We start from the raw sequence: 23783 nt of genomic DNA on the forward strand, positions 1-23783 counted from the left end.
GATACGAGTATCCCGATGGTTAGTCACTACGCTCGCAAATCTGTCACGGGACGTCTTGTGGAGCGCTCGGTATTATTTATTATGCGTCCGTCGCGATATGTCCCGAGCTCCTCAATTGCCCCAAACGAAAAATAATGACAATGAATACGTACATATTCGCTGTCTTGTTGCAAATATACACAAACCGAGAAATGTGTCCAGGCCCCCCGTATTTTCCGACGCGCCACTGGAGGCGGTTCGGGAATCGCCGCCCTCGTCGGACACGGATCAGAGTCGGTCCGATGTCTCTGAGAAGCCTGATGTATCAGAGATCAGTAGCGTAGAAGAGGGACCGCCGCCGCCGCAGCGAGCGAAGAGTAACAGTTTTGCGGGTGCGATGTTGGCGCCGCCGATGCACAAGCGTCGGCGGCCGTCGTTCCTTAACCTCAACATCGGAGGTGGACACGAACATATAGGGCCCTTATCAGCAGGCCCTCATCTCAACGTGCCTCGGTTCACCGTCACGGCGCCTCCTGGGGAACATCGTCGCCTCAGCCATGGCTTCCCGTTTCATGGCTTTGCCCTTCGTCGGCACTCAAACACGGTCTGAGCGAAAATTATTCCTAATATTGCCGTTATAAATGAATAACAATACAAGTTTGACAGATTGTGGACATTATAGTTATACTAACTTAGCATGTCTCTCAGCGCATGCTCAGCGCAGTGAATTTAATGAATTGCATACTGCACGAATGTTTAACTGAACTTACTTATCTTATGGAAATGTTGAAAGTTGAAACAAAAGTATAGAAAACTCAGAACATTCGAGGCATTTAATACGAGGCATACGATCGTACTTAATCTTTGTTATCAACAACATGGTAATGCAGGGCAGAATCTATAATGTTTGTTCATAGTAACAATTATTATAAAAGTGAAACTAATGTGCGAATTGTTTATTAGACGATGAATGAATAATTAAGTATACCTAGGTCTAATGCGTATAAAATAGTAAATAATAGTAAAAAAAAGAACAGTAAAAAACGTCCCTTGAGTGTAAACACTATAGTGCTTGTGCTATTCATGGAGCTGGTGTTTAGTGATATCTTTCGTTATCACGGTATCTACCTATACTTATTAATATTCATTATTATAGACATTGTGAACTGTACAGTGCAAACGTTGGCTTGCCTTGCTCTTATGTGCTTTACTACAAATTATTTTCTAGTGAATATAAAATCAGTGAGCTAGATATGTTGCGCTGGAGTTTACAAGCAGCCGAGGTGCTCTTTCTTTACTTTAATTTACAAAAATGCGTGTAAAGTATTAACTGCGTGAAAACTTGCATGGTCTGATGTTTTTTACTTACATATAATCGAAATAAAACTATTCATAGAAGCCGAATGTTAATTAGTTATAGTTTAATAAGAAGTGAATAACCTAAAATCTGTGAATATTTCAAGGCTGTGAACCGTTTCAAAGAGATATCATCAAACTTTATCTAAAGTAAGAAATTTAGTATGGTTCTTTCAATTTCACATTTTGTTGCTATCTATAACCTATTAGCCAGCGTTGTATGTATTTATTAACGGTTTATATCATTTACTTTAATAATAAGTTTAATAGTTGTAGGACTCATAATAATTATTATTTTATCTATAGAAATAAGACAAACCACAAATTAGTACGGATATTGTTTTTTTACGTAGGTAGCTTTAGATAAAGACTGATGATATCATTGATATCTGATAAAATGTTTGACAGCCTTCAAAATTCAGGAATTTGATTAATTAATCACGTGTATTTAAACTTTAGCTTTTAAAATAATGACTTTGGTGTTGCATTATTTGCAAAATATTTCATAATTCCTTTAGTTAATACTTCAAACTACTGGAATGCAGCTCCAACTATGTACATAAACACAGGGTGAAAACAATAAACCATAGGAAAAGTTTTCTCCACTTAAAAGATATTTAAATATTGATATTTGAACTAAGTTTCCTGATAAATAAAATGACAAAAAAACCTTTAAAAGCGTTCGATATTTTAAAATCCTCCTTAAAACATTAAGTTTCATAGATGATTATGTTTCTCTCTTATCACTAACAGTGCAAGTAATAACTTTTTTTACTTTCTTACAGAGCCTCCACCGCAGCGAGTCGATGGTGTCCCTTGCGTGCTTCAAAACACTTTCTCAACTGATTAACAATGATGGCAATGAACTACAGAATTACCTCTCTTCCAACAGAAACCTCAATATCGACGACAGGGACGAAGTAAGCTTATTCATCGCATGATAATATTATGTATTATAAATATAATATCATTATAATATATTATGTGATATTATAATACATTAACCTACAAATATCAAAGACGCGAAAGTTTGTATGTATGGATGTTTGTTACTCTTTTACGCAAAAACCACTGGACAAATTTGACTGAAATTTGGAATGGAGATAGATTATACCCTGGATTAACACATAGGGTACTTTTTAACCCAGAAAATCATTGAGTTCCCACAGGATTTTTAAAAACCTTGGACATGTTATCACAAGAAAACCCCTACCATATTCTTATTATAATGCATAGTTCCATTCCAAGCTAGCTCAGTTTGAAATTAATGAGACTCTCCTCTAGCATGTTTCCAGAAATTTCCAAGGGTCTATTTTATAATTTACCTTCGCTTATGGAAATTCCGAAATGTAATAAAAATTAAAAATTGTCAAGTGCTGCGTGTCGCTACTAGGTGTCACTACCAGTCGCTTAGATTGTTAAAAAAGAAGTATCGAAAGTTTCGTCGAAACGTTAACGAAAGTTTTCTAAACGAATTTAAAGCTATTGAATAGCGCGATAACCACAGGGATGCAGGTTCAAGCTCTGCTTGGTACGCAATCGTTGATATGTAAAAAAAAAACAGAGTTTTGTTTATCAATTATTTTTATTTAACCTATTAATAATCATCATTTTTTTGTATGGAGCGGTTATAACTAATGAAAATTAAACTCATACAGAATGGTACAACGGCACTCATGTGCGCAAGCGAGAGCGGGCGATTGTCTGCGGTGCGGCTGCTGCTGGGCGCGGGCGCGGACGCGTGCGCGGCGGACAGTGACGGCTGGACCTCACTCGCGTTTGCGGCCCGCGGCGGCCACCTCACCGTCGCGCAAGAGCTGCTCGATGCAGGGGCGCAGGTCGACTCGAGAGACTGCGTAAGTGAACACGAACCAAACAAAAATTTATGGTTCTTAAAGAGTAGGTAACTGATCCTCACTCGCGTTCGAGACTGCGCAAGAACTCTCAATGCAGGGGCACAGGTCGACTCGATAGGCTGCATAAGTAAATGCAAAACAAAGAAATGGACTACTCTGCGAGTCAAATCTGCAACAAAAATATAACAGAGAACGGAGACCTCATTTAGCATAGAGCATTTAGAACGCTGCTACTCGAAAAACAATAAAAAATGCATAATATCTTAACATAGGAAATCTTAAATAATTAACACTCATTCTTAAATTCTAAATCCATACTAATATTACACATGCGAAAGTGTGTCTGTCTGTCTGCCAGCTTATCACAGCCCAACAGATTCACCGATTTTGATAAAATCTTGTACAGAGGTAGCTTACATCCCGAGGACAGACATAGGCTACTTTTTATCCCGGAAAATCAAAGAGTTCCCATGGGATTCTTTACGGTCCATCCGTTTAACCGATTTATATGGGTACAGAGGTACCTTGCGTCCTGGAAATTTCCGGAACGCACCCGGAAATTAACATGGGCAACTTTTTATCCCGGAAAAGCAAAGAGTTCCCATGGGATTTTTAAGAAACCTTAATCCACGCAGACGAAGTCGCGGGTATCATCAAGTGCATAATACTAAGATTACTTTAATTAATCAAAACGATAACAAGTTGCATGACAAAATAAAATGCACAGTTGCAAGTGGTGACTCAAATAGAAGTAGAGCAATGACCAAGTGTATTCTGGACTGTGCACCCAAATTTTGTGTATTTATACTTGTGGTGGATCTCTGCCAAGAAATCAGCGACAATCCCACATTCTTAAATCCGGTTAAAATGTGTACGTGTGAAGTTTGTATAGGAGACTTCGTTCATGAACAATAATATATTTATAGAGATCGATATCTATTCTCATGTAATAGATGTAATGTAGCATGATGGAGCGTAATTAAGATCCTGGCACTACACACAGATGTTTCTCGACATCCCACGCCTATGGGACGCCTAAGCCACCCGGCTTCGATTCCCGGTAGAGTACATGTAGGTCATATTATTCACTCAGGAGGATAAAATCGGTTGCAGTCCTTTACGATTTACAACACGTTGACAAAATCCTACCGATAGGGATTTTAGACTACTATAGTAGGTAGAGTACTAATAACAAGCGATTTAGTATTCCGGTAAGATGCCGCGTAGAAATCGATTAGTAAGATTCTAACTGGTATGTTATCTGCCTGGTATTGTTTTCTATCTGTTCGAAAAACAAACCATACCCCTTCTAGGTTTAGCCGCTTCTATCATTAGATTTTATCATCACTTAATACCAGGTGAGATCGAAGTCAAAGCAGATATCTCATAAAAAGCCTCATCCAGGCTAATATAACGGTGATCGAGACTGCGTAATGCTATTTTAGCGTCTGCGTAATATTGTAAGGAAAAAAAAAACACCGCTATGTTACTCATTATTGATATCAAGGAAAAATGTGTGCCTAATTTTATAACCCATGGCCTGTATATAACTGCGCTATAATTTTTCCCATGAGTCGAGAAACGTAATATAAATGTGTGTTAATATATTCCAAATATCTGATAGCAAACATCCATTCGAACGATTGAAAAAAACCGGTGCGCGTGTGAACATAATATAATACAGACTACGCGCGCAGTACATTCAGCATATTTGCCTGTTAAATTTTAAATAATATGTGTCACGTTTGAAGGAACATTGTATCCCACCAAAAACATTTCATGTAAAAAGTTAGCCAAGACTCACAAGTTCATAATGTTTTCACTGTTAAAAAGTTATGAGATCTCTAGTAGAGCCAAGCCCCTAGCTGATCTTAGATTTGTGCTGGCCATGGGACCTATCCCAAGTCCAAAGTAATATAGCTCTTAAATGTTCTTGACTATATCACATTTATAACAATAAATAACAAATCACTCTACTTACAAGCTCTGATTCTACAAACCCTATATCTTGGTAAAAAAAGTACGGCTTGGCCGTTTAATGTTCGTAAAACTATTACATGACATAACATATTAAACGTTAAAAGTTATTAAACGGCCAAGCCGTCTTTTTTTTACCAAGATGTAGGGTTTGTAGAATCAGAGCTTGTAAGTAGAGTGATTTGTTATTTATTGTTATAAATGTGATATAGTCAAGAACATTTAAGAGCTATATTACTTTGGACTTGGGATAGGTCCCATGGCCAGCACAAATCTAAGATCAGCTAGGGGCTTGGCTCTACTAGAGATCTCATAACTTTTTAACAGTGAAAACATTATGAACTTGTGAGTCTTGGCTAACTTTTTACATGAAATGTTTTTGGTGGTCAAAATTTCAGCTTTCTATAGGTCCAAGAGGCTGGAGTCAGTTATTAGGTAAGTCAGGACTTTTCTATCTATTTATTTATTTACTATATTTATTTTCTATCTGCTGATTAGCATGTTTGCTTGGTGTACTATAAACTACGAATCAAAGCCTTCAAGACATTAAATTACCATAGGTAGATACATTTTACTATCATAACTACAAGGCACTTAGGTAGGTATGAGATAGGTTTTTCTTCTTTTTCTTCTTCAGGGTGACTTCATTGAGCGTTTTGTAGTGCAGGGATAGGCGGATGGTACCAGAAGGCGAGGAATGTCACCAACGCGACGTACCGACTACCGACCAAATTAAAGGTCGCGTGTACGAATATACAAGACTATCGGCCAGATACAATCAAAATCTATGAACATAAAATGACCAGGTTTCTTCTTCTTATTATTATTTTGTTTAATGGCTTTTATTAGTGCCACACCAGCACAATGCACTTCGCCAATGTCACGTAGAATGAAAGGGCCACAGAGGGGACAGTTTAAAAACTGGCGATACAAGACTCAAGATAACATTTCCACATGCGATCGACCGTAAAGGATTAGTATTCTGTGGTAATACCGCATCTCATTATCTACAGGTAGGTACTTCACAGTATTTCGCAGTATCAAACCACATCAGACGCCCGCTGTGTCACCGCTTATCGGTTGCAATCACATCGAACGATTCCACTGAATTTTACCTACCTATACCTAAACCGTTAATATTAACGATAAAAGAACCGTGCGTACTGGTGACAAATTCAAATAACTAGATAATCAGAATTAAAATTACCTTTACTCAAATAGTATTTTTTACAAGAATTTTCCCAGAAGTAGTAGCCAAAGTTCATAAGTAGGTAGGCATGAAATCTAATCATATATGAATGGTATCGGGGTCTTACAAGTTATGAACTTATACCTAACTTATAACAAACATTAAGCAGTAAGTAATAAGTATTAGGTAGTAAGTATCTTCTTGGATCATAACAGGTTCAGATTTTCTTCTTTTTAGTAGCGTTTAGCTTCAGATAGTTCAAGCTAAAGCTGGAGATTGACTTGTTACTCGCTTTTTCATTGTTACATTATAAGTTAGTGCAAGTACAAATTGAGAGCACAAGCCGAAAAAAATGGAGCACCAGAGCCAAGAGATCGAATGATATGTTAAAACACATGTAACAAGTCAGTCTGTGTCGCTGTATTGTAACAAGAATCACCTTGATCGCCTTGAATGGTACATTACAAATAAACGGTACAAGTCAATCTCCAGTTTAAGGCGTCCCTTAACGGCCGATGACAAGATCTAGGCTTGAAGTTTCTTTACGTGATCAAAACCAGCATCAGGAGATCCGTAAGATAACTAGATGAAATAATATCATATGATAATAAGACTTCCCTACTGACTGACCCATCAACGCTCAGACCAAACCCTCCAAGGGTTTTCTAGAAGGCTAAAATTTTGCATAGAGGTTTCCTTTACAATGTAGACAACAAATAAGGCAGATTTTTCTTATATGCCTAGCTACTATATGAGTAGCTCAGGTTTTAGATTAAAAACACTTGACCGTGATACCCTGATGTTGTTTTCAAAAAATAAAAGTACAATATAATGAGAGAGCTGTGTTCAAAGGCGGACTTACCCCAATGAAGAAATCTTTCCCAACCTTTGAATAACTGAAGGAAAAACTTGATAGATGTGGGTAATATAATAATGAAAGGAAAACGTTGGAGGTAAATACGACTTTACTTACCTTTTTGGTACTAAAGGAATTTTATATAGAGCTTTTATATCTAATTAAATCGTACGAAAAGTTATGTTCGAAAATAAAACTTAGTAGACGGTGATTTAGCCATTTACCTACTAGCCATTATGAAAGCTTTTTATTGGAAAACCTGAACACACGGTTAGATCGTCTAAAAAGAGGTCGTTTCAAATAGAAATGATGCCCGCTACTTTGTCCGCTTGGATTTGGGTTTTACGAAGATCCCGTGGAAACTTCGATTTTCCGGGATAAAAAGTATCCTATGTCCGTCTCCGGGATGCAAGATAAGTACCTATCTGTGTAAATCGTCGAAATTGGTTAAGCTGATTGGCCGTGAACAGCAAGCAGACAGGCTATTATAATATTAGTATCGGTAAAAATTGTACCGAAAAGTTATGTTCGAAAATAAAACTTTGCCAATACGTACCTATACCTACCTAGATGGTGATTTAATGGTGATTTATCCATTTACGCAGTTCATTCTGGTACTAGTGACAATGAAAGCTTTCTATCGGAAACACCTAAACACGCGGTTAGAAAATCACCTAAAGAGAGCGTTCGAATAGAGAATACTAAGTAGATAATACCCGCAACTTCGTTCGCGTGGGTTTAGGTTTTCAATTATTCCTTGGGAACACTTTGATTTTCTGGGAGAAAAAGTAGTTTCGGTATTCAAGGTAAAGGTGAAAAGGTAACAGACTGACACACTTTTGTATTTACGAGTAGAATGATATAGGTAGGGGCCGAGTTTGTGATTCATAACTTGGTGGTTCGAAGAAAAAGGATCTCGTTAGCGTAATCATTTTCCCTGTTGTTGTTTCTTTTCTCGTTTCACACAATATTCGCGTGACAAAATAAAGTAGTTCCATGCGAACACCTTTAGAACATTGAAGGCTTCATAACTCAAGACTAAGTTAGTAATACAATTTTATACGACTACCTCCTACAGACTTCAGACACGTCAAGAAAATATTTTTCTAAGAATCGTGTGTATAAAGTGTGTAGGTAGCTACAAAATAGAAAGGTGTATTTTGTGGTAGAGCACTTTTAATAATATGCTTCAATCTTATATTTTTAGGACTACGGTTATTTTTCTAAGTTATTTAATAAAGTTCATATTATTTATGATTATGGAAATATTGTTAACAGGGTTCTCTCCGTCACTCGTTTCATACAATCGTAGTTCCAATTTCATTTGAATATTAAGCAACCAAAGTCCATGAAATTTTGCAGACATATTCTAGAAACTAATATCTGTGTCTGTGGTGTTTTAGATTTTTCTAAAAATATGTAGTTTTAAAATTACAGGGGCTCAAAGATTTGTATGAAAATTTTTAAGACCGCGTAACTTTGAAACCGAATATTTTAACAGAAATCTGAAAAACCATGCCTGTGGTTTTCCAGATTTCCGTTAAAATATTCGGTTTCAAAGTTACGAGGTCTTAAAAATTTTCATACAAATCTTTGAGCCCCTGTAATTTTAAAACTACATATTTTTAGAAAAATCTAAAACAGGCACAGATATTAGTTTCTAGAATGTGTCTGCAAAATTTCATCGACTTTGGTTGCTTAGTATTCAAATGAAATTGGAACTACGATTGTATGAAACGAGTGACGGAGAGAGCCCTCTTAAGACAAACTCTATATTTTATTTAACAATCTAACAATCTACTAAAGCAATTCTTATCAAAAAGTTGCCTGTGATTTTTTCCACGCGGGACAATAAAATTTTAAACACATACGCAGCACTGAAAATAAAAATGTTAACATGTGGTTTATGATAGCATGCAAATAACCGCATATCACACTAATATTATAAAGAAATCTGAAAAACCACAGACATAGATATTAGTTTCTGGAATGTGTCTGCAAAATTTCATGGACTTTGGTTGCTTAATATTCAAATGAAATTGGAACTACGATTGTATGAAACGAGTGACGGAGAGAGCCCTCTTAATATAGAGTTTTTTTTTTAATTTCGTATAAGATTTTATTATTTTACACTGGCACTTTTTTCACGACTCTTTAACCTATAATAATCCTTTAGTATTGACTTTGTAAGCTTTGGTTGACTTTTTACTGTAGAAAAGAATGGATATGGGCCACTCAATATTTTATCAACAGAGGTAAGTAATTTTATCGTGTTAATAGGTAAGATAATAAAGATATATTTAGTATTATTATAGGTATAGATTTTTCAAATTATTCTTTTCTTTGTAACCTATTGGGAAGGCTTCTTACCACAATATTCAGATGACTCATTACTAGATAAACAATCTATACCTACATATAATAAAATTGTAGAAAAGTGGTGTCTGTACAATGGAAATATATAAAAAAAGTAGCAGGGGTTGTTATTATATCGATGCCGAACCCGAAATTGTAATTAATTTTTTTTGTCTGTTTGTCTGTGTGTTTGTGTACGCTAATATCAGAAACGGCTTAATCGATTTAGACACGGTTTTCACTAATATATTGTAGTAAGCTTCACTTAGTATTAAGTGTTTATTTCATGTCAATCGGTTCATAAATAAAAAAGTTATGTCAATTTAAAGAATCATAGCGAACACGCCTCGCGCCTGAGCGACCGTGGCTATATAAAGCGCGCTGAGAGCCGCGTATTCCACGCGAACGAAGTCGAGGGCACAGCTAGTGTACTTATATATTTGCATCCATGTACGAGTATAATGCAAACTTTTATTGCCACAGTTATACCTCCCTGGCACAGTGGTGAGCCATATGATCTTTGTAGTTCAATTCCCGGTAGAGGCAATTGATGAGAGAGGTGATTGATTGTACAATTTCTAAATTGTCTCTGGTCTGCTCTGGTAGGACGCTACGGCCGTGGCTAGCTACCACCCAACCGGCAAAGCCGAAACGCTAAGCGATTTAGCGTCCCGGTACAATGCCGTGTGGAAGGGGTGTGATATGAGTAAATAAAAATAAACTGCCGTACTCCTTAAAAGTTAGCCTGCTTCCATCTTAAACGGCATCATTACTTACCATCAAGTGAGATTGCAGTCAAGGGGCTAACTTATTGTGGATTAAAAAATATTTAGATGGTGTGCCCTCCAGAATCCACTGACAGTGGAGGGCCAGCTTTACGATAGTTAGCGACAAGGGTTTCATAGTTTGCGACAAGGGTCTCGATTCATTTACGCCCCAACCGGTCACTAACTTAATAACGTTGACGCTTGCGGCATCACGACCAACATTGCATAACTGAATTGATGGATTTGAACTCGATTACAGGGACTAGGAGACTATAGTTTTCGATTTCACTAAATTTAGCTCCTTTATTGAGTTAGCACTACCCTGGTATTTACTATATTTAATTAATAATTACATTATACAAACAAGGTCTAACTTAATAAGGTTGTCATAAGTTTTAGTAGCAACAAGCAATAATATAGCCCGCTGCCCGACTAATAAAATTGTATGGAGTACCTTTAATAGAAAAGTGTTTAAATGTTAATAAAAAATATTTATTACAAACAAAGTAATTGTTATTGCGGTCGACTTGTGTCTTACACTATGGAATCTGTTCCAAGTGCTAACTGAACGAACTCCACGTTATCTTGGCACATAATTATAGCTAGTTGTTAGTTGACTCACGATGACCGCATTTAATTTCAAACTTTATACTAGAATTTTTGGTTTTGTAAAGTTTAGGAGTAAGAGTGGGTTTATATTATGGACAATAGACATGTTCAGAACAAGTCTATTTTCGTCATAACCCACTTTATGGTGCACTCATTAGGGCGACAGAATGTCCCGGAGGCCGCCCCGACATCTCACCTTGAACTTTGTAACAGTATGCTTAGTATGAGATTTTACATCACAACAATGTTGAAACCGTCAAAACACAATAACGTCAGAGTAAAATGAAACTAAACTTCCTTGATTTGAAGTTAAAAAAATCAGTAACTACGATCGATTTTAATGTCTGTCGCAGAACTGACGAAGCGTCGATGGCGGATAGCGGGTGGATGACGAAGGCAGAGGACCATGTTTGGTGACACGCTCTTGAAAATGCCTATAGTCAGCAATGGGTGATTGTTGGATTAGATCGATTATAATGAAGCAGGTTTCCTCTTGGAGCGGTGGCTGTAGATGTATGGACAAACTCGAGATTTACAACAATGTTGTTAAAAACCATTTTACTTTAACGATAAAATCTGTCGACTTACGAAATATATCGCCTTTGGTCAGATGTAAAATCTTATACTAAGGCTACAGGTCCCAATGCAACTAGTGCATCAGGTATTTTGCCATACGGATATTGAACAAACAAACGATACGTATAACAAGAAAAATAATTGATTTGGACTCGGAAAATTCCCAATAGCCTTTAGCAATTTTGTTTTCTGAAAAAAAATCTACGAACGGAAAAATTTCTTTACAGTTTTTTAATTACATAACGTTTGATAAGTTTACCGTGGTGTCCATGTGGTAATCCACGGTTCAAAGGACACAAAGATTATGTCTCGTCTATATAGGTATTGTATGGTGTTAATAGGCGTGATGACCTATACCTATACTACGTCGCCAGTTTAAACTATGCTAGAGTGTACAAGCTCGTAGAGAACACGTCATTACATAATATGTTCGGAGTTGGACCACAACCACGCCACATTCCACTTCTGCATGTACTTACTTAAAATAGGTATATAATATATACACCAACAGTGTGACTGTTGCCCAGTAAATATTTTATAGGAAATTGGGGAAATTGGTTGCAATTTTTAACATGCCTACAGTAAGAATAGATGTACAAATTATATTATGATACATTAGGTACGAAAAGAAATAATTTCTACAGGTAAGTATTGAAAATACCAGCAAAACAACATGTAAAACGAATATTATATATTTTGTTGTTAATAACTTGCCCGGGCATAGATATTACAATCATAGGTATCTAGAACAGACGCTGTACTTACTTTAAAAATAAATCTCAAAGAAAATATGTCTCAACTTTGTCTCAATGAATGAAAAATAAAAAATGCTAAAGTAGTTTATTCGGAGAGAAAGGCGAATGTCTGGTAGAATTCTATTCAAATCAGCCAGAGTAGCAACATATTTCGAAAAGTTCTCAGTTTGCGAACTGTTAAACATTGTCTACTTTGTACCCCATTATCATTCTAGTGAATGTAACCTTTGACATAAACAGAATCCCACCAAAAACATTTCATGTAAAATGTTGCCAAGACTCACAAGTTCATAATGCTTTCACTGTTAAAAAGTTATGAGATCTCTAGTAGAGCCAAGCCCCTAGCTGAGCTTAGAATTGCGCTGCCCATGGGACCTATCCCAAGTCCAAAGTATATAGCTCTTAAATGCTCTTGAGTATATCACATTTATAACAATAAAGAACAAATAACTCTACTTACAAGCTCTGATTTTACAAACCCTAAATCTTGGTTAAAAAAGGACGGCTTGGCCGTTTAATGTTCGTGGTACTTTTATCTGATATGACATTTAAGCCCGGAATAGCTTGTGCGACAATCATGAAGAATAATATAAATTAGTAATTGTCGAACAAACTATTCCTTATGACCTTAATATTATAATATGTTATGACATGTAATAGTTTCACGAACATTAAACGGCCAAGCCGTACTTTTTTAACCAAGATTTAGGGTTTGTAAAATCAGAGCTTGTAAGTAGAGTTATTTGTTCTTTATTGTTATAAATGTGATATACTCAAGAGCATTTAAGAGCTATATACTTTGGACTTGGGATAGGTCCCATGGGCAGCGCAATTCTAAGCTCAGCTAGGGGCTTGGCTCTACTAGAGATCTCATAACTTTTTAACAGTGAAAGCATTATGAACTTGTGAGTCTTGGCAACATTTTAAATGAAATGTTTTTGGTGGGATTTCATTTCTTTTTGGCAGGTGCCCTAGATTTTTTTTTTTGGATCTATTTTTTGTAGGTACCTACATCATTTTCATGGCCCGCTCTCTATCGTTACCTCTTTTTTTAAAAGCTTTTATTCCACTTGCAATGTATGTAACTATGTTTGTTTGGGTGGAATCTTGCAACTCAATTTTAAAGCAGATATATCAAATTTCAGTCTTTTAGGACTTCAGGAAACACATTTTTTAAATGTACAGACTGGGAAAAGTTTATTTTCCTGTTGTTTGAATGAAATCCCTAGCCTACATACCAAATTTCAGTCTTCTAGGACTTAGGGAAGTACTTTAGAACTTTTGACTAGAGGGGTTTTGAATGGCAATAAATCTGAAACCATAACAGGTAGAGAATTGATACTTGGTACGTTTGATAAGTCTGTCAAGGACATATTATCCTGAAAATATCAGCATTCTAGCGATAGACTTTACAAATAATTTGCTTCCCCCATACGTGGGAGTGGAGGGGGAAAATTTTGAATTTCTTAATTTTCCTGTAGTTTCTATGCAATTTCTAGTGTACACACCAAATTTCAGTCTTCTAGGACTTCGGGAAGTACCCTAGAATTACAGACTAGAAGTTTTGACTGTCAATAAATCTGAAACTATAAAAGCTAGACAATTGATACTCAATGCGTTTAATAAATCTGCCAAGGACATCTTATCCTGAAAATATCAGCATTCTAGCGACAGAATTTACAGATTTGCTTCACCCATAAGAGGCGTAGAGGGGGGGCATTTCCAATTTCTTAATTTTCCTGTAGTTTGTTGTCAATTTCTAGTCTACATACCAAATTTCAGTCTTCTAGGACTTCGGGAAGTACCTTAGAGGTTTTGAGTAGAGGTTTTGATGATCATCAGTGAGGGACGAAATCGGCGTATTTTAGGTATCAATAAATCTGTAACCATAAAAGCTAGATATTTGATACTTGGTATATTTGATAAATTTGCTGAGGACACCTTATACTGCAAATTTCAGCTTTCTAGCGTCATCCAGACCGAAGTTATGACGAGTCGAAAATACGGCGAAACACTTCGAGAAAAAGGTACGTAGCGCCCCGGCCGCCGTTTGGCTCGTCTTGGCGGGGGCACTGCCGTGCCCCCTGATCTATGAAAAACCCCTTGGAAAAACCAGTTGTTTTAATTTGAATAATTTGGCCGTAATACGCGTAACGTCATTGATATTTGTTTACTTTTTTAAAATGACGTTTCCACTTGACGCAAAAAATAAGACCAAGCGTCTACGGGTAATAAAACTTGCAGAAGTTAGCTCTCGCAAGTTACTTGCACTGTGTAAACATTTGCAGCAAATGAGTTTTGTTTTGTTTTAGCAAGCAAAATTTATAGAAATTGGCATTGATATGCCCTTGTGAGCAACTTCTGCAAGTTTTATTGCTAGTGGGCACATAATATTAGATAGAAACGGGTTAAACCTGAAAGGAGCGTGGGAGCTTTTTAAAGATTTATTTACCTCGAAGGCTTCCTGAACATGAAGTCGGTGCCGCACCGGCGGCGCGGCGCCGGACCGTGAGTCAATGAATGTAGGTAGATACCTAAATAAAAATCGCATATGAGCTAGCCGGCACCGCGTCGCCGCCGCACCGGCTCCGTGCCACCATACTATTTACACGTAATAAATATAATATAATCCTATGCAAATTTTACCTTGCTTACATACACTAGCTTAGGCCTGACGCCGGTGCGGCTCCGGTTTCATGTGTAGGAAGCCTAAAGCCCGCAATTCACGGGTGGGCACTGGGTAGTGCACAACTAAAATTACGAGTCCACTGAGATACACAAAAGTTCCCCAGGTTCGTGTAGTTAATTTCGCAATCCATAGCTGAGACCCAATTTATCAAAGATCTTTTCCAGTCGCGAATTTAACTTCTCTTGATGGATGACGTTATTTTACAGAATACTCTCCCAGGTGCAGAAGGATCACTCCGCAAAGATGTTTAAATAAATAGCGAGTCTTGTTACGACCCAATAAAGTGACGGAACCAAGTGAACCCGGCGTGCTGGTTATATCATTACATTGTTTATTTATCGGAGTTTTATTTTTAGGGTGGTTGGACTCCTCTCATGTGGGCCTCATACAAGGGTCACGAAGATATAGTTGCATTGCTGTTGGAGAAAGGCGCTGATGTTCACGCACACGGAAATTATAATATCAAGTTAGTAATATTTTACGATAATTTGCAGTTGAGGGCAAGTGCAAAATCCTCTGGCTAACAGTGGAGATGATGCGTCTGGGCATAGTTCGTGCTAGCAACCCATTGGTGACGAGGCGCTGATCAATTTCTAAACTCCAAAGTTTGGGACATTGGTGTAAAGTTCCCTGTCAAAAAGTCCTGTCTATAGGTATTCTGCAAGATATATTTCGGAGAGTGTGCCTAAGAACTTTTTGACCTGGTTCTTCTTTCACCTTTCTACTATCGTATTCGTACCGGAAGGCATCATCGCCGTCAAGGTTTGCACCCATTCATAATGGAAATTTCACGGACAAATACGAAGCGATTTGCTTCCTCGTTTCTAATTCGAATCGCTAGGATATAGAATTCCCTTCCGGCATCAGTTTTCCCCTCTACTTTTAATAAGCCAAAAGTGAAAAGACTTATTCTAGGCAAGTGCGATCCATCTTAGGCTGCATCGTCACTTGCCAGCAGGTCTGCTTAAATATTTAAAAAAAGTTACAGTTATTTCCTCCTGTGCTGGTAAAAAAGGCAATCCTCATAAAAATAACGCCGTCGCTTTTATAAGTCTTAAGCTTGACTGTTTTTACCTTCTCATCTGAGACAGGGACTCACACTTTTTTAATACGTTTTTGTAAAATTAATAAAAATTATTTATTTTTCGAAGGTAAGTATATAAATAGCCACAAACCAGGTAAAAACCCATTCACGATGTTATGCAACTCCATAATGTCACGTCGATAATAATAAGAATACTGTTAGAGAACCTGTACCATCGTAATATATCACACATGCAATTGCTATTTAAATTTGTGTGGTATTCATATTTTAACAGCACAATAAACATGTCTAATAAAACACTTTAACCACGGAATAAATAAAATAGTTATATGATTTACACTAATAGAGTCTTGAACTGTAGTAATATAATGATGTGTTTTCTATAGCGGTAGTTTATGGCGCTAGAATTCATTATTAAAGAAAATTATTAAAAAAAAAATTGACCTATTGAAGAAAATATTATCCCGCAAAAATTACTGTATTTTTATGTTAAAAAATTGAAAAATATTTGTCGTTTCCACCTTGTGATGTCATTGATTGTCTTACGTACAGCGAGACGTAAATAATTTATTATGTTAAAAATTTCGAAAAAACAAAACTTTTTAAAATTATTTAATCACTAGCTGACGCCCGCGACTTCGTCCGCGTGGATTTAGGTTTTTTGAAATCCCGTGGGAACTCTTTGGTTTTCTGGGATAAAAAGTAGCCTATGTGCTAATCCAGGATATTATCTATCTCCATTCCGAATTTCAGCCAAATCCGTCCAGTAGTTTTTGCGTGAAGGAGTAACAAACATACACACACACACACACACATACACACACACACACACACATACAAACTTTCGCCTTTATAATATTAGTGTGATGAATTCTTTAATCATGAATTCTTGTTCCATAAACTGTTTATGTCTATTTCTTTATGCATAAAAACTCAATCGATAACTTTTATACAGCTAAGAAGTCTTGCATTTTGGAGACGGACTTATTCTATCCCGAAATAATAAACGTAATTCTTATACTCCTAAATATAAGCGAACGAACTTGCGATAACAAGCTAGGGGTTAATATTGGTGTAAATTCATGCAGTTCACTAGTATGGGCGGCAGGGAGACGGCACAGCGGCGTAGTAACGCGGCTGCTGGCGGCGGGCGCGCGGCCCAATTCCTGCGACAAATATGCCACGTCCGCGCTCACGTGGGCCGCGCGGGCCGGCGACGTGGCTTCCTGCGCGGCCCTGCTGCGGGCTGGAGCCGATGCGAACAATGCCGGCATGTACTGCTGGACGCCGCTGTTGCAGGCTACACATGGTAAGTCCCTCCACGTTATGCGAATCATGCAGGCCGGCGCCACGGCTTCCTGCGCGGCCCACCTGCGGGCTGAGGCAGATGCGAACAATGCTGGCAGTACTGCTGGACGCTGATGTTCCAAGCTACACATGATAAGTCTCTGTCACCTCCACGTTACACGAATAAAGCAGGCCGGCGTCGTGGCTTCTTACGCGGCTCTCCTCTGGGCCGAAACCGACGCGAACAATGCCGGCATTTACTGCTGGACGCTGATATTGCAGGTTACACATGAGAAGTCCTTTCTACCTCCAATTTATACCTACGAATTATGCGGGCCGGTGACGTTTTCCGATTCCAGCGCGGGGTTATTGTAATAAATGCTTGGGCTGGCGTCATAGCTTCCTACACGGCCCTCTTGCAGGTCGAGGCCGACGCGGCATGTGCTGCTGAACGGCGTTGTTGTTGGCTGCACATGACAAGTCCTTATAAAATTGCCATCTTTATGTTATAATGGATTATGGATCGTGCGGGCCGCGACGTACCTACCTATTCCGGTTCGAGCGCGGGGTTATTGCAAGAACGCGCGGGTCAGCGTCATGTAACTTGTTATAATATTTGTTTCCTCTAAGTAACAGGTTTGAGTTGGGTATAAAAAAATTGGTATCTAAACTTTTGAGTGCAATTTCCATTTTCACTACCAACATTTCAAGGTTTCGTCTATAATAATTTATGCCTTCACATTGGCCCGTGAAATAGGTAAACTTTTAGATTTAGATTAGTGCCTACCTTAGTATAAGTTAATAAGTTCTGGGATAGCCAATAATAGCAACGGATGATGTAGTTTCTCGTTAAAAGATGATGAAGCTTCAATGCCAAACATTGTCAGTTGAGTTCCAGCAAAACAACATTTCGGATGACGGCTTATCAACGACAGACATGCGCAAGACGGCCCAGTTGGTTGTAAGCCAAACTGGCATTTCTCTGAAACCGAAATACTTACTCAAAATTAAAAATCGAAACTAAGAATTCTAAAAACTTTCCTTTGCTTTATAACCAAAATTATTTTACTTACCGATTACTATCGACTACGTAAAATTGAATATAAAATAATTCCTAATGATTTGTATTTACTTCATTATATAAATAGATGAATAAAAATAGCCTTTATTGCAGCTTTAAATAGGTACTGTACAGGTTTTTCTTAATGCTACGTAAATAGTTAATTAGATAGGTAAGTACTTAAAATAATTACCGTAAAGATTATTTACATATTATTATATGTTTAAGTTTATTTCGTAAGTATTACTTCTTATTATAATAATAAATAATAAACTAGTCAGCTTACCTATAATATTATTGCAAAAAAACCTTAATCAGCTTTGAATTCACAAGGTTTTAGGGTACCGTAAAACAAACGACCCTTTAACGCGCGTTCAGCCGCGAATCTTTAACGAGGCGTACGAGTACAGCCTCGACTGTGAGCGAGTGTTACGCAGTTTTGTGTTACGGATTTTTATATTCATACTAGCTGTTGCCCGCTAATTCGTGGGAATCGTTTTTCCCCGTGGATTTTCCAAAAAAAGATCTTTCATACTAACCTTGTCCTGACAATTACAAACACAACAAAAAAAGAATTAACTTTCGTGCAGTCGTTTCGAAGTTATGCGCGTACATACACTTCGGCGATTCATTTTTATTTACTTATGTAACATTCATTACATACATAAACACAAATGAATACATTTGTGTTTATGTACTATATTATGATAGATGCGTAAATCTAACATAATATGAGGCATTGACAGGGCATTGAAAATATTACATTAAGTACCTACCTAACTGAAATAAGTAGCTACTAATTACGCACATTTCTTAAATTATTTGAATAAAATAATTTAGATTAAAATTTATATCTAACTATTTTATCTATAACTAAGTATTTTTGTAATATTGAATAATTGCCGTCTTGGTCAGATTAATAATAAAATCATTAAGAACATGTCAATAAAATAATACGAGCCGTGGATGCTGATTGGTTACGCCTGTGGTAATGTAACTAAAGTGACTTCAAGTTCACACTGGGGTTACGGAACCCTACCTTGTGTGCTTATATCACGCACTTGACCAAGAATTTAATAATACGTTTTAAACACGTAGTTAAGACTTTTTTGTACTAAAAATGGTCTGCTGTTTACTAGGAAAAAATAAACTAGTTATTCCACGCAGTAAGATGATACATCCTAATCTAATAAGCCAGAAATCTATCGAGTATATCATCTTTGAATTGATTAAGTATGTCTAGGCACGTAAGTAATAATAATATATGCAGCGAGACTTGCGAAAACTTGTTATATTCTAGTTCATAAATTAATGAAGAAATTTGAATTCCAACCTCGTTTAAAAGCTCTTAATTCATACATCTACTTATAAATGGATAAACTTATAGACTGACATTTCAACGTACAGCTATAATAGTCGTTGGGTCTAGGTTAATTTGAATGTAGGGTTTCTCTATAAAATCATAATCTTTGTTTTCACTTTTTTTAAATACTACTGTGTGAGTTTTGCCTAGCTGGATTTTTATATCATTGCTATTAATCATCATGATCAACCCATCGTCGGCTCACTACAGAGCACGGGTCTCCTCTCAGCATGAGAAGGATTTAGCCATAGTCCTCCAGGCTGGCAGAGTGCGGCCACGATTTCCTTCACCGTTAAAGCAAATGATATTTAGGTAATTCCTTAAAACGCACGTAATGCGTGCACGGGATCGAACCCCCGACCTTCCGAATTAGAGACAGATGTCCTAACCACTAGGCTATTACAGTTATCTTTGGTATTGATATATTGATTTAACTTTCAGGTAATCATTATGAAATCGTCCAAATGTTGCTAGAACATAAGCCTAATGTGAACGCCTTGGACAAGGACGGCTGTACTGCGCTCGCCATCGCTTGCAAGGAGGGTTTCTATGATATTGCCCTAGCTTTAATTAATTCAGGGGCTTATATCAATGTCCAGGTAAATATATTATTTTATTATTAAACTTTCGTAGATGTACGGTACACCTACTCATACTCTTATGTACCTATAGAATATTATGTTAAAGTTAATGTTAGTCTGTCTGTCGGTTAGTTACCTAAGCGTTCACACATTCACATCCCCAGAAAAATCGGGACGCCGAAGTATAAGAATCTAAAAGTCGCTGGTGGGAGATCGTACAGGCAGCAGTGAAAAATTCACAGCCACGTTCACTCTGTCAAGAATGACATATCTAACGCAAGTCAAAAGCGGGCCAGTGTAGTTAGACCTCATGGCTTGAAGCCCGCAATATTTAAATATAGAGTGAGTCAACACAATAAGATGTGTCAGTGCTCATTTTTCATCAACATTGAATATGACAGTTTCAGCGGGAAACAACCTTGCGAGACGGGATGCGTTGCCAATTTTGTCACTTCGGACAATAAATATGTAGCATTAGCAACAAATCATGTAATAAACATCTAAAGTCTATTAATTTTAATCTAAAGCTTCGATGATGCATTGCCTGTCTGTTTGTCATTGTTTTACTAGTAATTTATACTTTCTTTTTGATGGTCGCAATCGATAAACAAAATTTCTCCGAAGACTCAAGGCAGAGACGTAATTTGAGAATTCGAAATTTGCTTATGATAATAATTATTAGATAAAAACAGAATATGTGCGAGTCAGACTTGCGCACCGAGGGTTCCGTACCTTGAAGGATAAGTATAATATTTTTGTTTTTTTTTTCGCAACGGAAAGTGTTGTATAGGTTTTGATAATATAGTCAATGAGTCAGAGTCTGTTTATGAAAATACGCTTTCAAAAACTGAGTAAAATTGGAAACTTGTTAAAGCAAGCAAGCAGAGCTTTGCATTTAATATCAACTTGCTACCTCAAGCCGTTTCCAGAAAAATAGATGATAGTAAGAGTACGACAGACAGACGTACAACAAATTGATCCTATAGTACATCCGTTTTGCCTTATTTTTATTTTTGACATTGATAAATTAAATTTTGAGAATTTTTTAGACCAGACGTCTAATATCTTTACAATTATTCAGTTCAGGTTACAAAGTTCAACAGTCCGTCAGCAAAATGCGCCTATCCGCAATACTTAATTATGAATTAATATCGATTGACAGTTTTCGGCTAGTGTATGAATGAGAACATACTTATGGCAAAGATAACAGATTAATGACTTTATTGAACTGATTGAAATGACCAATTGATTTTAAAGTAGGTATGCCACTTCAGCTTCACAACTCGATGAGCTATTTATTAAAGCATTTTTCATCGTCATGATCAACCCATCGCCGGCCGACTGAAAACGAGTATACTCTCAGAATGAGAAGGGTTTGTAGACGTCACACACCTTTGAAAACATTATGGAGAACTCTCAGGCTTAACCTCACGATGTTTTCCTTCACTGTTAAAACAAGTGATATTTACCTAATTTACCTAATTGCTTGACCTCCCAAATACGAGGTGTACGTACGACGTATTACGAGGTAATAAATAAATATTGTTAACTTTCAATTAATATATTGCGTCTTTTTAACAGGATCATTCAAAGGACACACCATTAATCTACGCTGTTAAAGGCGGATATAAGAATATAGTGGAAGCTTTACTCAAGAAACACGTAGATATAGATTTACCCGGTAAGGAGAAAAAGACCCCAGTGTACACTGCAGTAGAAAAGGGCCATATTGCAATACTCAAACTGCTGTTGGCTTCTAATCCCGATCTGGAACATTGTACTAGTGTGAGTTTTTTTTTTTTTTATTCTTCTTTACTACAGTAAGATAGCTACAGTATGACGTTCCCAATCACCTCTGATTGACCGACACTCTTCCCACTATTGGCAGAGTGAACTAGAGTGAGGATGCTCTCGGTTTGGTCCTGAATCGACATCTGTCAAATATTGACTATTTGAGCACTAGGGGTGACGTGAAATCAAAGATATAAAAACATAATGTTAATTAAAACTCATTGCCACGTCACACGCCTAGTCGTTTCATAGCCCACATTCAACAGGTGAAGCCCCAACGTTTTGTTACAAGTTTTACAACTGCTGTGAACTGTGCTATTGAGTACTCCCCAAGTCGCGTATGAAGAAGTTTTACATAAAAAAATATTCTGAAATTGATGGCTTAGAAAACTGATAATGCAAACTTAAAAGAAAATTGTGTGGTTTTCAGAAATGTGCCAAACAAAAACGCTCGCGGAGAGTCTCTAATCATCCCTTGTTCTAAAATGTTTGTTCTATAACAGAGTGGAGATACGGCGCTATTGAGAGCCGTGCGCTCGCGCAATGCGGAAATGGTGTCGCTGCTGCTGGAGCGGCGAGCGCGCGTCGCGGCCGCTGACAACCGCGGTGACACCTCGCTGCACGTCGCTATGCGGGCGCGCTCTAAGGTACAGTCTACTGTGAAATCCTACTAATGTTATAGTCTATGTATACGAAACTGTGTCTGTTTGCGGGTTTGCCCTCAATTTTCGCCTCACCTTAGCTCAACGGTTAAACGAACGCACTGAAATCTGAAAGATCAGCGGTTACCCCATCCGTTGCAATATTATCGTACCTACTCCTAGCACTAGCGTTACGCTTACTTGGAGAGGAAAGAGGAATGTTAGTCATGTCTTTTCTATATAGTCTTTAAAAATGAAATCACGCCCCCACAGCAATGGATTGACATAAATAGATCGTACACTTTGAGGAACCTACTTCCAGTCAAGAAAGTGCTGCTGTACATGGCATGGATATTGATGAAGGAAAATTGACGGCGATCACAATAAATCGGAGACGGACGATGTGATTAGGAACTCAGGGACCTGCACATTCCTATAGAAGAAAGAAGAAGAACTGATCGGCGTGTTTTTTTGCATGGATGTAGTTAAAGACCTGAAGAATGACATGCACTTCTTTTTATCCCGAAAAATCAATGGATTTTTATGGAATTTTAATAAAACTTAAATCCACGCGGACGAGACGTTAGGCATCATCTAGTTAACAAATATTCGGTGATTGTGTGCAATAAATACTGTGTTATATTGCTTTTTAGCGGATCCTTGTTTTGGATTCCATTTTCACACGGGGACACTAAAAATGGATTAGAATTTATTAGCATTAACTTTTCCATGGCATATTTTCGATAACTAGTTTGCAATGTTGACGCAATCAGATTTGCATGCTCCAGCGCGATTGGTTGCGTCAGATATAATCATTAATTTTCCCGTTTGCGAATGGACTTGAATTTTAATGACTTAGACAGTGCAAAGATATAATATGGAGGAGCAAACCCCAAACATCGTTCGTTATAATAACACACTAACTAACAGACATTTTTGTTGATATAAGATATATATATGTCTTTAACTTTTATAAATTGCGATAATATTTGCGTCATATGATAAGAATAATGATATTATTGACAGCAGCCTTAGTAAAAGCAGGTCTTAG

At 37.3% G+C, this 23783-nt stretch overlaps 1 protein-coding gene across 4 annotated transcripts in view; it reads left to right on the top strand.

The window, feature by feature from the left end:
* LOC123880981 (kinase D-interacting substrate of 220 kDa) overlaps positions 1-23783 on the top strand; it is a 73414-nt gene that overhangs the window by 32050 nt on the left and 17581 nt on the right. Inside the window, exons 1-8 of one of the 4 annotated variants that reach the window (XM_045929437.1) lie at positions 12-583; positions 2121-2255; positions 2994-3191; positions 15321-15430; positions 17098-17318; positions 20161-20318; positions 21882-22085; positions 22595-22738. In XM_045929437.1, the coding sequence (XP_045785393.1) occupies positions 98-583; positions 2121-2255; positions 2994-3191; positions 15321-15430; positions 17098-17318; positions 20161-20318; positions 21882-22085; positions 22595-22738 (1656 nt within the window). In that variant the 5' untranslated portion in view covers positions 12-97. Of the gene's footprint in view, positions 1-11; positions 584-1161; positions 1263-2120; positions 2256-2993; positions 3192-15320; positions 15431-17097; positions 17319-20160; positions 20319-21881; positions 22086-22594; positions 22739-23783 lie in introns of those variants that run through there. The other 3 variants (XM_045929438.1, XM_045929439.1, XM_045929440.1) reach the window with 3 other exon arrangements.

Source organism: Maniola jurtina, chromosome 3, assembly GCF_905333055.1.
Source record: "Maniola jurtina chromosome 3, ilManJurt1.1, whole genome shotgun sequence".
Lineage (NCBI taxonomy): Eukaryota > Metazoa > Arthropoda > Insecta > Lepidoptera > Nymphalidae > Maniola > Maniola jurtina.